This window comes from Notolabrus celidotus, chromosome 11 (assembly GCF_009762535.1).
Source record: "Notolabrus celidotus isolate fNotCel1 chromosome 11, fNotCel1.pri, whole genome shotgun sequence".
Taxonomy (NCBI): domain Eukaryota; kingdom Metazoa; phylum Chordata; class Actinopteri; order Labriformes; family Labridae; genus Notolabrus; species Notolabrus celidotus.
In genome coordinates, this window is record NC_048282.1 from 23,542,730 (window position 1) to 23,557,538 (window position 14,809).

Below are 14,809 nucleotides of genomic sequence, written 5' to 3' on the forward strand. Positions count from 1 at the left end.
CACACTGTTGAAATGTTGATTTATGTGCATTGTCCTAATCAAATAAACTCAAATTAATATACAATTTACAAAGAAAGTTTGACAACATACTTCCTGAAAAATCATGGATTTTACATTTAAGGCATTAAACAAAAGTATTTATCATGTATATTGTGGTCAAGATTTTAAGATATTTGAACATTTTTGGGAATATTGTGGAACTATGTTTAATATTTGAAGTTTCAATAATGTGTAATTAAAAATCTTGAAGAAGTACCTTCAATTATTAGTTCAAACTGTCAATGTACTGCGCCGCCTTTAAACACACACTAACATTATATGGACTAGTAACACAGGTTAACCAAGGTGTAAGCAGGTGGCAGAATGTATGGTGAACTGCGCCTGCGCGTACACATGAGGACATCTCGACTGTTTTCGGTTTTGATAAGTTTTTATGGCTGAAGCCTCATCTGATTGGGGGACTGGAGAAAGAGGAAGTAAAGCTATGTTGCGTTCAGATTGTCCTGCATGAATCAGCGAGAAAGCAGGTTTTACTTGTCAACGCGTGACATATCCAACTTCCCGGTAAACCTATCAAACTTCCGTCGACTGTCTGTCGAGAAGTAAACTGCGAGGGAGACAGACATGCAAATATTCCTCTTTACAGATGTGCCAACGAGAGTAATTTGAGAGGTTGCACACGCTTCCTGTTCTGCTGGACTGAAGACAGAAACCAAGTCCATTCAAACAGAGGGAACGACGCAGCGAGCATACAAACATGGATCATGCATCTCCTCAGGACGCACTTCAGAGCAAGGTAAAACCATTTCACGGATTTAAAGGACTGGCACGGCACTGACAGTTCTCTCAGAGGCTTGGAGTGCGCTCTGATTGACAGTCCGATGACCCGCCCTCTCGTATGACCAAAGACAGTCCGGTTGAACAAGAGCAAGGACCTATGGCCAGGACAGGAGAGCAACAGGACTCATAATAAATGTGTTATAAAGATTACAGAGCAAGGGAATAAAAAGTAACATCCAAGTAGATTACAATGCGTATTGCGTTCAGATGAGAAAAAAAAATCTGCTCTATTTTTCTGAATTAATTAACGAGTTAATTATCTCGGAATTATGAGAAAAGTGTTCTATTTTTCTAAAAATAAAACAAATCTGCTCTGTTTTTCTGAATTAACTCGTTAATTCAGAAAAACAGATAACTTTTTTTTTTTTTTTACTTACAAAAACTTTTCTCATTATTCCGAGATAATTAACTCGTTTATTCAGAAAAACAGAGCAGATTTTTTTATTATTTATTTTTCACGTGAACGCAATACACTTCAGTACAATGCGCAATCAACACAGCTCTGTCCAAACAGATAAGTATTATATTTTATGACAACTGGAAATGTCAGGCTGATGTTTATTTGCAAATATAGCACATCATTTGTTGAATCTTTAACAAGTTGAGAAACAGGAAAAACAACTTTTTGCTCATTTTGTATGCCTTATAAACCAAAATGAAAGATACAATTATTTGGAAAAGTTATTGGTGTTAATGTAAAAAATGAAATTCCATAAATGGGTTGTTCTTTTTCTTTTTCTACTGAAACAATTTCTTCAGCCTTGATACTTGCATATTCTGTAGCGCAGGGGTTCCAAAAGTTGCGAGACACAAATGGGGGGTTGTGAAATGTTTTCCAGAATGATTTTTTAAAAAGTTTTTAAAAAATATTATTATTATTATTATTATTATTATTATTATTGTATTTTTTTTTTATTTTTATTTATTTTTCTTCTCTTTGTTTTTCTCTTTTGTTTTTTTGTATTAATTAGATATAATTTGTCAACTTGTGCTGAACAAAAGAACACTGAAAAAAATGCAATAAAAAAAATTGAATGACAAAAGTGATCTAAAAATAGTACATTTTACCCATTATAGTAATAAATAATGACAAAAATAGTAGCTAAACTTGAAACATAACCTTGAAAATACAAAATGTAATGAGTTTTCTGCCTTTCTTTGTCCCAAATGACTCATAAGTTTAGGGTTAGTGAACAGTTAACTATCAAAACCATCAGTAGCAGTAGGTTAATTCATAACGGCACAGGAAACACAGCCACATGCTCATATAGGTAGGGTCATTTTCTGCAGACCAGCTAAGTGAAGCCACATTAAATCACTTTGAGGGACAGTGGGGATCAAGAGTCTTTGGCACCTATATTTTGGGGGTTGCTGGCTGAAAAGTTTGGGAACCCCTTCTGTAGCATCAAAACAACTGAGATTAACATAATTCTGTCTCCCCTCTAGGGCTCCATGGCGAGACACAGGGAGCTCGGTGAGGAGGCTGTTGACATGAGGCCCATTGACAGCTCTGGGATTCCCTCTCAGGTACATTTGTTTGTTTGTTTGTCAATTTATCTGGTAATGGAGGCACATCTCTTTGTAAAGTTGAACAGTTAAACAAAGCGGTTTCCCCCTCATTGATTCAGGATGAAAAGAGAGTCATCAGAAGAGTAAGAAGTCCATCCAGACCGAGGGCATGGATGTCAGGTTCTCACAAACCAAAGTTTCCAGGGCAGTTCTACAAACATCGGTAAGACTGACAGATTAAAAACAGATTGCACTTTGTGTGTTCCCCTTCACAAAATAATAACTTCCTCTTCCCCAAACTAACTCACCTGCAAAGTATTCACTATTAGATTAAGAGTGATTCTGGCTCTTATAGAACAGTTTTTCCTTCTTGAATCATATGATGCAGGGAACACCACTCCTTCTACAAACCTGGCTTTAGCAACCAGAAGTACCACCACTCCGGCCACCGAGGTTACTTCCACCGAAGAGATTATTTCAAGCCTAAACTCCACCCCTCTACACCGAGGGAACGGGAGCGAGAGAAGGAGAAGGACTGGTACGAACCAAGAGAGAGCGCTGAAGGGAGTTCACCTCCAAAACAAAGCAGTAAGTTAATGTTGGCAGTAACAGTCTGTGAAAACAGCTATAATACAGTTATCCATCCATCCATCCATCCATCCATCCATCCATCCATCCATCCATCCATCCATCCATCCATCCATCCATCCATCCATTTAATTCCGTTTATCCAGGGTCGGGTCGCGGAGGTAGCTGTCCAAGCGAATTGACCCAGACATCCCTCATCCCAGTTATAATAAACACAGATTATTTTTACTCATCTTGAAGTATTATAAACAATCAGGTGCTTCAAGACTTTGACAAAAGTTCATAATGGTTGCTATTTTATGGATTAAGCTCCTTGATGTAACATTACAAGGTTTAAACAAAACTGTGTAGGAGGCTGTTTTCTGCCTGATTTTCATATGGATGCATTTCAACAGTGCACACAGTGAGGCACACCAAGAAATGTTCCCAAAGTACATGCAAATATGACACAGTCTTGACCTCTTATCGTATCAAACCACCTTCTGTACTCACTGTGCCCAGGTGTCCACACTGATGCTTTTGTTTGGTGGTGCTGGTTGAAATGAAGGACCCAGGTGCAGGCTTTTTTAAATGCATGAGTACAGTGAGTGCATTAAGTATAGACAAGAACTATGACAAGCTTTTTGACAGCCCAATATCTTATGGAAGAGGGCACAACATTTGATACATTTGTAAGATGTGATGAAATGCTTTACAAAAACACAAAAGGTCATCTGTTGCAGTGGCGTTGTTGTCATGTGTGAAGTGACAGGACTTTACCAAACCCTATAAATGTATCAAATCCAAGATTGTTAAACAAAAGGTACATTTTGACCAAGAGTTCCGAGGTCTTTTAGCCCCCAGAACTATTTTAACCTGAACTAAAAGGTTCCTGTGCCCCCATTGTTGTCTGCGTTTCGACCGCGGGCTGAAGGCTGAAGATAGTTTTTGCAAATCAGGCCAGTGACATATGGAGGAAAAAAAAGTAAATGCACTACACCACCAGACCATTAGAGTGCAGTACAACAAAGACAAATGCCATTCATCACAGATGACACCATAGAAGCAGACGGACAGGCAGGTATCATTATGAGCAACACAACAGTTAGCCTGTTTGCGTTGTTTTAGATGGTGCTATATTTCATCACAGATGGATTCACTGAATCAACACGTGAGAGGAGATAAGCGCGAGTAGCAAAGACGTTTCAACACGGCTTTAAAATCCTTTTTAACTCAAAAAGCCGTGGCAGAGATTGGCCGGTGTTTTGGTTTAAATAGCGACCCTGTTAGCTGCCGATTTTCAGCCGGATGCATCCCTCATAAACATCTTTAAACGATCATTAAATATGTGATGAGGACATTTTGAAATCTTAATTAAAAAAATAAAATAGTTTGCATTCCCAGGAACTCCCTCTGTTTTTCAACAGCTGTGTAAACTCCACAAACACTGACACGTTCAGCTGAAGGTTTGTTTGTTTGTTTGTTTGTATGATGTTTTAATGATGTCTGTTTTTATTATCTGTAAGGTGACCTTGGGTGATTTGAAAGGCGCCCAAAATAAAATGTATTATTATTATTATTAAGGTCTCCAGTTTACAGGGTCACTTTTAAAACCATAACACCGGGAGAGGCGCATTCGCTATGGGCTGAGAGAAGCTGCTAAATCAAGTGAATCACAGTTTCTTCTTCTTTTGAAAAGTACACACACATACAAAAAAGATAGAACAAATGAAAGGAAGAGAAATCAAGTGAATCACAGATGTGTGTGTGATGTTATCGTGGACGGCGGACGGAATAACACTACAGTTAATCAACCAATCTGACACATTCAGCATTGAAGGCCCTGCCCTCCAAAAGCCCTGGGACCTTTGAAAAGTACTACCCCCCAAGCAGGGGCTTTTTAGGGGGAAGATTAACTTAAAGTAGTACTGAAGTAAGTACTTTTGAGGTGGCACAGAAAGTACCCTTACTCTATTTGGATGTTAGAATAAAAACATAATTTTTCTGTTGGGCCATATAGACACAGCCGCAAATACACAAATTGATTATGCTTTAATACATTGTTAGTATTATTAGATGCACCTGCTTTTCCTTCAGTGAAATGTCAAAATGTCTGTGGGGTAAAAGCACCTGCTGCTAGACAACCTGCTCAACAAAATACTGTAATATTAGCTAGGCTAATAGTCTGGGACCTTACTATATGTATACTTGTCAGTTATTTTAGGCAGGTTTTTGCTTGGAATAGAAAACAAATATATATATAAATTGTTAAATAGCTCCGCTAGTAGTCTGGATTCTTTGTTTTTGATGCATCCAGACTTCCTCTTTCAGTTTACATCTGTTACGCTAAAAGGCTGCTGTTTATATCCTCTTTTATACAGTTATGACATTACTGAGTATAAACATTGTTATCTGATTCTCCGTAATGAAATGTATTTCCCCTAATGCTGAGCTATTACCTGTTAATCGTGGTGTTAGCATACACTACCAGTCAAAAGTTTGGAAATACCTTCTCATTCAAGGGTTTGTATTTATTTTAATTATTTGAAACACTGTAGATTAATACCAAAGACATCAAAACTATAAAAGAACATATACAGAACAAACCAGAAAATGATTTATATTTTAGATTCTGTAAAGTAGCCCCCTTTTCTTTCATGACAGCTTTCCCCTCTTGTGGTATTCTCTCAGTCTGCTTCATGAAGTGGTCTCCTGGAATGGTTTCTAATTAACATGAGCCTTGTCAAGAGTTCATTTGTAGAATGACTTAACTTCTTAATGTGTTTGAGACTATCAGTTGTGTTGTTCAGAGGTAGGGTTAGTACACAATGGATAGCCTGACTTGAATACTGTTGCATTGGATTCAGTATTAATCTACAATGTTGGAAATAATTAAAATAAATAAAAACCATTGCATGAGAAGGTTTGTCCAATCTTTTGACTGGTAGTGTACTGCAGTTCCCAGAATGTCCACCTGAGGCTGGCTACAACAGCAAAGAAACCACATTAAGTCCCCTGAGAAAATGCCCATTTTTACAGCAGCATTAAACATGTTTACAGGCTGGTTCAAAAGAACAGTTTCTGACATGTAGCTCATTTATTTATTTGTACACGCTGTATGGACCATGTATTTTTTATTTTATGCTGAGTTGAAAGAAAGTATGGCATTTTTTGCAGTTGTTTGCCAGGAGGCTATGAGTCCGCCTCAACTCCACCTCTTCACCTGGGTCAGCAGAGACTACATGTAGTGTCAACATAGTTATTGTGATCATCTTTAGCTTTACTATACATAGCACTGCGTACATTTTGAGTGTGTAAACAGAAAAACACATTCAACCTCTCTTGCAAATGTACTGCAAAGTGATACAAAGACACAGGCACATGTGGGTTCCATTACTGCTGCTGTCGTACAATTGTACTGAAGCGTATTGCGTTCACATGAGAATTGTTTTACTGAGTTAATTATTTAGGAATTTCTGAATTAGCGAGTTAATTATCTCAGAATTATGAGAAAAGTGTTCTGCTTTTCTGAATAAAAAAAAATCTGCTCTGTTTTTCTCAGAACAAGCCTAACATTTAAACAGCTGCAGAGTCCTCAGGTGCCTGCGCAAAATTGACAAGCTAATCACAATACCAATTCAATTCAAATTTGCTTTATTGGCATGAACAAAGACATGTTAGTTAGACACAATCATCTCCCAATGTCCTAAACCCAGAGCAAAATAAAACTGGATTAAACTGAACAACTGGGATATGTTTACTTCCTTGTGTGGCCTTGGCATGCTACTGGGATTTTACTATAGAGGTATTTCGTTAATTCAGAAAAACAGAGCAGATTTTTCTTTTAAATTCAGAAAAACAGAACACTATTCTCGTAATTCCGAGATAATTAACTTGTTAGTTCAGACAAACAGACCAGATTTTTTTTTTAAATCACAAAAAACAGAACACTAATTCCGAGATAATAAACTTGTTAATTCAGGAATCCGAGATAATGAACTCATTAATTCAGAAAAACAGAGCAGAATTTTTTTCTCATGTGAACACAATATGCTTCAGTACAATGATCCAAGGCTTACATAAATAAATAACCCTTTTATACCTCCCCAACCAAAATAGAACACTCAAATGTAATTGAAGATTCAATTTATTGTTGGTGTCTGGGGATCATCTGGCCATCATTGCACTGTTTGTTCTTAATAAGCTTTACAGTACTTTGTTGTACTTCATCAAGTGACCATTGGGTGGCAGTATAGGCAAGCAGAGGCAGACGCATGCACATTTTCATGCACACTTTGCACTACAAGTATATTTTGAGGGCTTTTGCTCATGGTGCTATCTGTTGGTTGATAGGTAGTCACTCTCTGGTAGCAACCAAACCAGTGTTATGTAATGTTCGTCACAAAGAAGCTTTTCCTGGGCTCAATATATGGATTATGACAACGCTCTCACAGAGAACTGATAGTAGCTCAGGCATTGCACACAGTATGTCTCATGTACAGAGTGAAATTGAGCAACGTGAAGATAAATTATATAGTTGAGAATGACCTCATCATTTGTTCGTGAAAGGAGGATGGGAGTAAACAAGTGGGATTTAATATCTGTTACAATTATGTTGCCTTGGTTTTCAACTATCTGTGAAGTCCCTGTTTTTGTTGTTCTTTTCCTGGTTATAAAGTGTTGTTGTGTGTTGTGCTGTTTTTAACGACTGAGCTGTTGGTACTGTATGTTTTCATCTTCTCTTGCACTCAGGCACTGTATGTGTGCGCACACTGCAGCACTGTGGAGGTGTGTGTTTGTGTATGTGTGAGTGTGGAACAGGTTTTTTGTGTGTGCCTGAGTGATGGTGCGATGATGGTGACTCATCGCTGATTTGTGTGTATAAGAGAGTGAGAGAAAAAGAGAGGGAGAGAGAAAAAAAAAGGAGAGGGAGAGACTAGCCAGCAGTATATAATGATCCATAACAGAACTGTTGCTTCGCATAGGATCCTGTCGACCAGCTTAGTGATGCCAAAATCAAAAATATTAGTGGATTCAGTTTAAGGATGGATTGATTTTAAGCTCTGAGAACATTTTCTGAACATGAGGCTGAAGAGAGAGCATGATTAGGTGGTTTCAAACATCAAGGGTGACCTAAAGATATGCGTAGAGATCTTAAAGAGTACCTAGAGGCATGGTAGAGGAATAGGAGAGCCCTGTAACATGTATTTATAGCCACAGATTGCGCACAGTTTTTATGTTGTGTTGTGTTGACTGTGGGGGTTTGTCTGTTTTCCAGCTAGCAGACCTTTCTTACCGAGGACCACTTCCAGCAGAGACAAGGACACACAGTTCACTGTAAGTTCACAAGCACTGCTTTGCCTCTTCTGATTCTCCTTTTATGTTATTAAATCTGGAAACATATGAAGTACTGTCTTATCATTCATCTACAACTGATTCATGTAAACATGCGTCTTACAAAAAAGTGCATGTTGTTTCTGGAGAGGTTTATGCAATTTTATTCGGAAGATTGAATACGACAGGGATTTCATTTGAATGCCATTTTCTATCATTTGCAAAAATACAACCATATCAAACATCAAATGACAGCTGCAACTATCAATTATTGTGCAATTAATTTGTCATTCGTATCTGCACTGCAGATGCTGTTCTTGTTTGTGCATTAGCTCACAGCTGAAACAGACTGAGCTTAATGCAAACAGCCCAGGTGCTGGAGAAAAACTGAAATCAGATGATCACACACATTTCTTGGCTGACCTGAACACAACAAGGAGCAGAGCAGCACATGATGAATCACAGCTGCTCACTGCTGCAGTGTAGCTAAAGTGAAAAATAAAATAATGATTTCCTCCTGTCAGATTTTCAATATTCTTATCAGTGTTGTGTTGTGCAAGAAGACGCATTAAATAATGCCTGAAAATTTTAAAGACTAGAATTAAAAGTAGACATCGACCCAATCATCTTTGTATGTTGGTAACAAATGTTTCCTGGTGCTGTTCTTCAGTCTGTGAGCTGTGTGGCTGTGAGCACAACAGAAACATTGACCAAAATAACTTCTCAGTATTATTTATCACTTCAAAAATTACTGTTCAAGAGTCATGCTTTTATAATCAACTAGCTTGATTAAAAAAGTTTCACAATTAAGATTATGCAAATCTCCTAAAATATAATCAGGATAAGTAATTCGCTCATGCAGCAATTACATTTTTTGGTGCTGTTTTCTAAAAGGCTTCTTTGGGCGCTTTGTGGGTGAAGTAGTGCCTTTCTTAGATAGCACTAAATTTCATTTTGATTGCTCATTACATTAAAAAGTAAAAAAAAATGCAGTTCCCCTTTTATTAATCCTTTACCAACATGTTTAACAGCAGGCCAGATGCTTCACGTAGGCTCTGCAATATATTTGTTTACAGCTTGCTCCAGCTCCCCTTGATGACCTCAAACAACTCAGACAACTGCCTCCTCAGAAGCTAGCTGTATTAATTGAAAATACCAACTTCCATTGTAAATTGTAAGAGAATATTAACATTCATTTGGAGTCATGTTTTGGTTATGAACAATGTAGCTGTCTGTTTTGTTGTGTTCAGTGTTTGTTTTATCTACCAACTCCTGATGGAAATATCTGGCTTCTCTTCTGCTAAAAGCTCCACTATATTAGCAGTTCACCACTAACTGCAGCTGTTTGCGCAACACAAAGTAATCTATTGTTGGTTCTTCTAGCTTTTTCATCAAAAGCATCTTTCACATCTGGAGAGAACACTGATTAAAGTGGTGAGAGTCGACCAAAACGCTGAAGTTGTGAGTTGTAAAACTAAAACAATGAGTTGAAGGGCACTTAAACTGTGGTCAGGGCTGTGGGAAAGTACTTTGGGTTATTTATTCTTTGGGAGTTGGTCACAACAAGTGCTTGCTCTCACATTACATGGATACATTTGATCCATTATTTATACAGAATTACTGATTATGGTAGCCCTATTAGGGGGTTTTGGTGAATTATATTAAACAACTTCATCAATCCCTTTGGGAGCAACCAGTTCTGGTACAGTGTGTTCTGGCCAATACAACCCCAATTTCATAAGAGTTTTGATGCTGTGTTACATATTGATAAAAACAAAGTTTGATGGTTTGCAAATAATTTAAACCCTACATGAAAATAAAAATAAATGTGTTCACAGTTATGAGGCCAGCATCCCTGATGGTATAAGATAAGATAAGATAAGATAAGATAAGATAAGATAAGATAAGATAACATAAGATATTACTTTATTGATCGCTGGGGGGAAATTTGGTAAAATAAAAATATAGAAATTAAAATGGAATACAAATACAGTGGTGGAAAATAAGTTTTCGGACACCCTTAAAATTGTAGGCAATCTCAAAAATTGTCATGAAATATTTGAGGAAAAATTTTTTTTGTGTTTCAAGCATTAGACAGACACAAACAAATACATTTTTTTTATTACATTGAATTATATAATTATCTTTACCATATTATATTATGTTATATTACATTATTATAGTTTACTACAACTTACGGTCATATTACATACCCATATTTATTTTTTTATTGATTAATCTGTCATTACCAACCATAATCACACCATGTCAATCTGTCATTCCTGAAACATTTTTAATACTGCCTGTAATTACTGCTATTTTATCTAAATTCCATTTGAAACATTGTATATATCTAAATTGTATTTTATCTTTATTTATCTATTTTTATTTTTTTTATTTAAACTTCTTCTTGATTGTACTTATGTCTGGGTTGCTGCAATAACTGAATTTCCCCCCCCGGGGATCAATAAAGTAATATCTTATCTTATCTTATCTTATCTTATTGTTTACAAGAAAAACTAACAAAGCTAAATTCTTGACAGTTTCAATATGTCAGTTCTCAACATTGTTGGTATCAAAGTCAACAAATAACAGAGAACGTGTTCAAAACTGAACAACAAATAAATAAACCTGGCTCTAACTGGACTAAAAGAAATTGCACTTGAAGACCTAAGAGTGATTCTCAATGCAATATTTGGGGTGTCCGAAAACTTTTTTCCACCACTGTAAGTATAATAAGTGACTAGCTTACATATCTGGGAAGGTATTATTAATGCTAAACAATTTATACAGGCTATTCTGACATCCTGATGATGCCTTTTTCAGGGATGACCTTACATAATACAGCATGAAGATGCCAAACTACTTTTTGCATGCATTACAACTGCATGGCTAAGTAGTAGAAGGGTCCAGGTGCTAAACTGTCCTGCCTGCAGTCCCAAATCACCTATTAAAAACATTTGGTGCGTCATGACACGAAAATTCCGAGAAAGGGGACCCCAAACTGAAATCCTATATCAGGCAAGAATGGGACAACATTTAACTTTCAGAACTCCAGAAACTGCTCTCCTCTGTTCCTTAATGTTTTCAGTGTTACTCAAAGAACACAACAGTAATCCTGTCCCCTGTCCCAACGGTTTTAAAACCTGTTGCTGACATCAAATGTAAAATAAGAATGCATTTTTTCACAAGATAAAAAAAAAAAAAAAAGTTTTATCTTTCAATTTGTTATCTTTATACTATTTCCATTTAAATGTAGGGTAAAATGTGTGTTTATGAACATGTTTCAGCTCTTTTGGAATTTGGGTTGAAAATTCTGGGAGATCTTGCGACAAGTCTTTCTCTCAATCTGAGCTATGATTCATTTTATAACATTTAAAACTACTAAGAAAGTATTTCCCTAAAATATATACTGTATGTTACCTTTAAAAACTAAAGCATTTGTTACAGTTTAACTTTCACTACTTAACACCCATCGACAGCCCTTTACTTTACACGTTTTACACTTGATACATATGCAGCCAGGACAAATTCTGAACTCATTATTCCCTTGCTTCAGTGTGTCAAGTCGACATGTGGAGCCTCACTTTAGTCATCAGCAGCTCAGTCATCATCAGTGTTTGCACCCATGTTTTTTGGCCAACTGTCTGATTAATCCCTTCCAACTCTTGCCTCGTTTCCCTTTGCAGGTTTACCACAGCGACAGGAACCAAAGCAGGGAGCGAGATCACAGGGGGAGCAAGAGCAGAGAAAGAGAACGGAGCCGAGAAAGGGACCCCCCTTCGACTGCCAGCCAGACTGTAGCACGAGACAGAGCCATCCAGCAGAAGAGGAGAGAAATAGACGAGGTAAGGGAGTGTCACCACACAGACGCACTCATATCTTGGGAGAAGGGGGTTAGTAATAAACAGATGGAGGAAGGAGAGAGATAAAGGAGTGTAGGATTAGAGAAAGAGTGACAGAGGAAAGATCTTGGAAAGTGCTGGGAGACATGAGAGAGGGGGAAAAAAAGTGTTTTCTGTAGACTAAACATTAATTTTGAAATGCTGAGCCTGGGGCAATTTGACTGTCATTATTATCTTCACTTTGTAGTCCCTGAAAAAGAAAGGCTTGTTCATACTTTGACACGAATTATGGTGTTCAATTTACAGTCATATAACCGAGCAAAAATGCAAAGTGAGGCTGTTTATCCTGGCTTACCTGTATCACAAGAGGCTCCAACACGTGCTTTAATGCTGCCTTCAATGTGACAGACATCACATGATGCTCTGCTCATCGCCTGCCTGTTTGTGAGCGAGTGTACTGTATGTTTGTGTGTGAGTGTGAGTGTGTGTGTGTTTCCACCCACCAGACACAAAAGATTGCCTTCATATCTCCATGGTTTCAGGATTAGAGAAGCATTCTGAGAGAGGCAGTCTGGCAACAGGTAGCTGATGTAAAAAAAATGTCCACAAAACTCTGCATACAGGCACACAAGATTCTGAGGAGCAGTTCTCTCATCATCTATCATTCTCTGTGGACTTTTAATCCAGTCAGTGGTAATTTGAAACACATGACAAAACCTCTCACACAGCTCATTGTAACGCCTCTGTCACCAACACTCCCACTTTCCTTCCTGATTGTCTATTTTCCCGCTCCATCTCATTTCTTACTCTGGTGGCATTTGTTCTAAAACCCTGGATATGTGTCTTTATAGGTTTACTATCAGGAATGTGAAATGTTTGGCCTTGTCGCAAAGATGCTAATCGCAAAGGATCAGTCCCTGGAGGGTCCCATCCAATCGTCGCTGCAGGAGAACCTGAGGGACATCGGCAAGCGTTGTGTGGAGGCCATGGAGAAATTTATAGAGGACTATGACTCCAGGGAGCTTTCTCACTGAAAACACTCACATATGAATTCTCCATCTTCCTTTGATTACTCCTACCAGTAAACAAATTTTATTTCAAGGGATGGACGCATGTTTGTTTTTGTATTTTCTAGTAGAGGACATAAACCCCTACTTTCTTGGTTGCTGCCTGGACAAAGTCCCCCTTTTGTTGATCGGTGAGAAACACTTTTCAGAGATGGAAAGGAAACTTTGTGATTTTCATGTTCGACTGTGATTCTAATTTTTGAGAGTGTGATGAAAAATAAATACACTGGTTAGTATCCTTATGAAGACGTCAAAAATAATATTTGATCAGCCAAACATTGTGACCACTTGCCTTATATTGTGTAGGCCCACCTCTCATCAGATCAGGGCTGGGGTCTCATTTATAAACGTTGCTTGCGCACAAAACTTGGCGTAAAAACTAGGAGTTGGCGAGAGGGAGAACTGAATTCAGATTATATTTGAATGACTTTCACACATTTTATTTAATTGAACAACAACATATTAACAGACCAACGTCACCATCCTCACTAAAACCTGCATATTTTATTTGAATATGTGACTGTGTTGAGCCGTTTCCAATAAGCTTTCATTACAAGATAAAAGTCTGAAAGTTCATTAAGTATTTAATCAGCTTTGAGGTTAAAGCGAAAGTAACGGCAGAAGACAAAACAACCGCAGAGCGAAGTGACAGTTATGTTTTCAATGTTTCTAATGCTGTGTGGAGTCACTGAGTGTAATTATACTTTTAATAAAGACTGCTGTACGGAGCAAACCTGCCGTTCTACAGTAAAGTAACACACTCAAGTGGAAGCTCCGCCTCTGTCTTTATTTCTTTATAAAGTTGTCACAGACACAACAAATCAGCGACGAGCATGAACCGACATGCAAGTGGATGATCCAAAACGTGAGTATGTCTTTTGTTGGAAGAATACAAGAGTTTGACAGTGCAAATGAAGACTCATGAAGAGTAATATATTGAAAGTGTCGACCTAAACTTCACTGCAAATGATGTGGAGGATGAAATGAAAGTTCCCACACTCCTCAGCCTAATAGGTGTTAAAACATATAGCCTGCTAAGAAACCTGCTAGCCCCTCGAAAGCCTGCCACACAGACGTTTCAAAGCATTGTGGACCTATTGAGCCCAAAGTCCCTTATGATAGCAGAGAGATTCCTTTTTCCCAATAGGAACAAGTCTAAAGATGAAAGCGTCTCAGAATGTGTTTCTGAACTACGCAGGCTAACTCATTTCTGTGAATTTTGAGCAGGACTTTCTGATGCTCTGCATTCCAGACTGGTTTGTGGCATGCATTGTCAGAAAATATCTTACACTGGAAATAGCACTGGCTATTGCAGTATCGATGGAGACAGCAGCTAAGGACGCTTTGGAGCTACAGAAGAAAGCTGTAGACAGTGGCATACACAAAATGTCAATGAATGACATTAGAAAACAAGAACACAAGTGTTACAGATTTGGCAAAACATCTCATGATGCAAATGGCCGCTGGCTTAAGGAGAATAACTGCAGAAAGTATAACAGAACCACGCACATAGAGAGAGTCTGCAGACAGAAATCCAGCAACAACCAAGCACAAAGAGAAAAAAATCAAACAAAGATCGAAAGCCAAGATATAAAGGTAAACGTGCATAATGTGACAACATGTGAAAGTGGATCAACATCAGAGTCC

At 37.8% G+C, this 14,809-nt stretch overlaps 1 protein-coding gene across 2 annotated transcripts; it reads left to right on the top strand.

The window, feature by feature from the left end:
* Positions 1-378: 378 nt before the first annotated feature.
* Positions 379-13,933, top strand: LOC117820907 (periphilin-1). Of its 2 annotated transcripts, XM_034694852.1 has the most exons (8): positions 379-564; positions 647-796; positions 2,287-2,367; positions 2,469-2,572; positions 2,738-2,937; positions 8,195-8,253; positions 11,940-12,098; positions 12,947-13,933. In XM_034694852.1, the coding sequence occupies exons 2-8, from the start codon at positions 758-760 to the stop codon at positions 13,127-13,129; spliced, it is 825 nt and encodes a 274-aa protein (XP_034550743.1). In that variant the 5' UTR covers positions 379-564; positions 647-757; the 3' UTR covers positions 13,130-13,933. The 2 variants fall into 2 exon arrangements, with proteins under 2 accessions (XP_034550743.1, XP_034550742.1); XM_034694851.1 differs by having other exon boundaries at positions 379-796.
* Positions 13,934-14,809: the final 876 nt, after the last annotated feature.

Bases quoted from the DNA above. Each gene is read 5' to 3' on its own strand.
- LOC117820907 (XM_034694851.1), top strand. From the start codon at position 758: ATGGATCATGCATCTCCTCAGGACGCACTTCAGAGCAAG. The intron at 2,573-2,737 runs GTAAGACTGACA...CATATGATGCAG, and splicing joins GGGCAGTTCTACAAACATCG to GGAACACCACTCCTTCTACA. The intron at 8,254-11,939 runs GTAAGTTCACAA...TTCCCTTTGCAG, and splicing joins ACAAGGACACACAGTTCACT to GTTTACCACAGCGACAGGAA.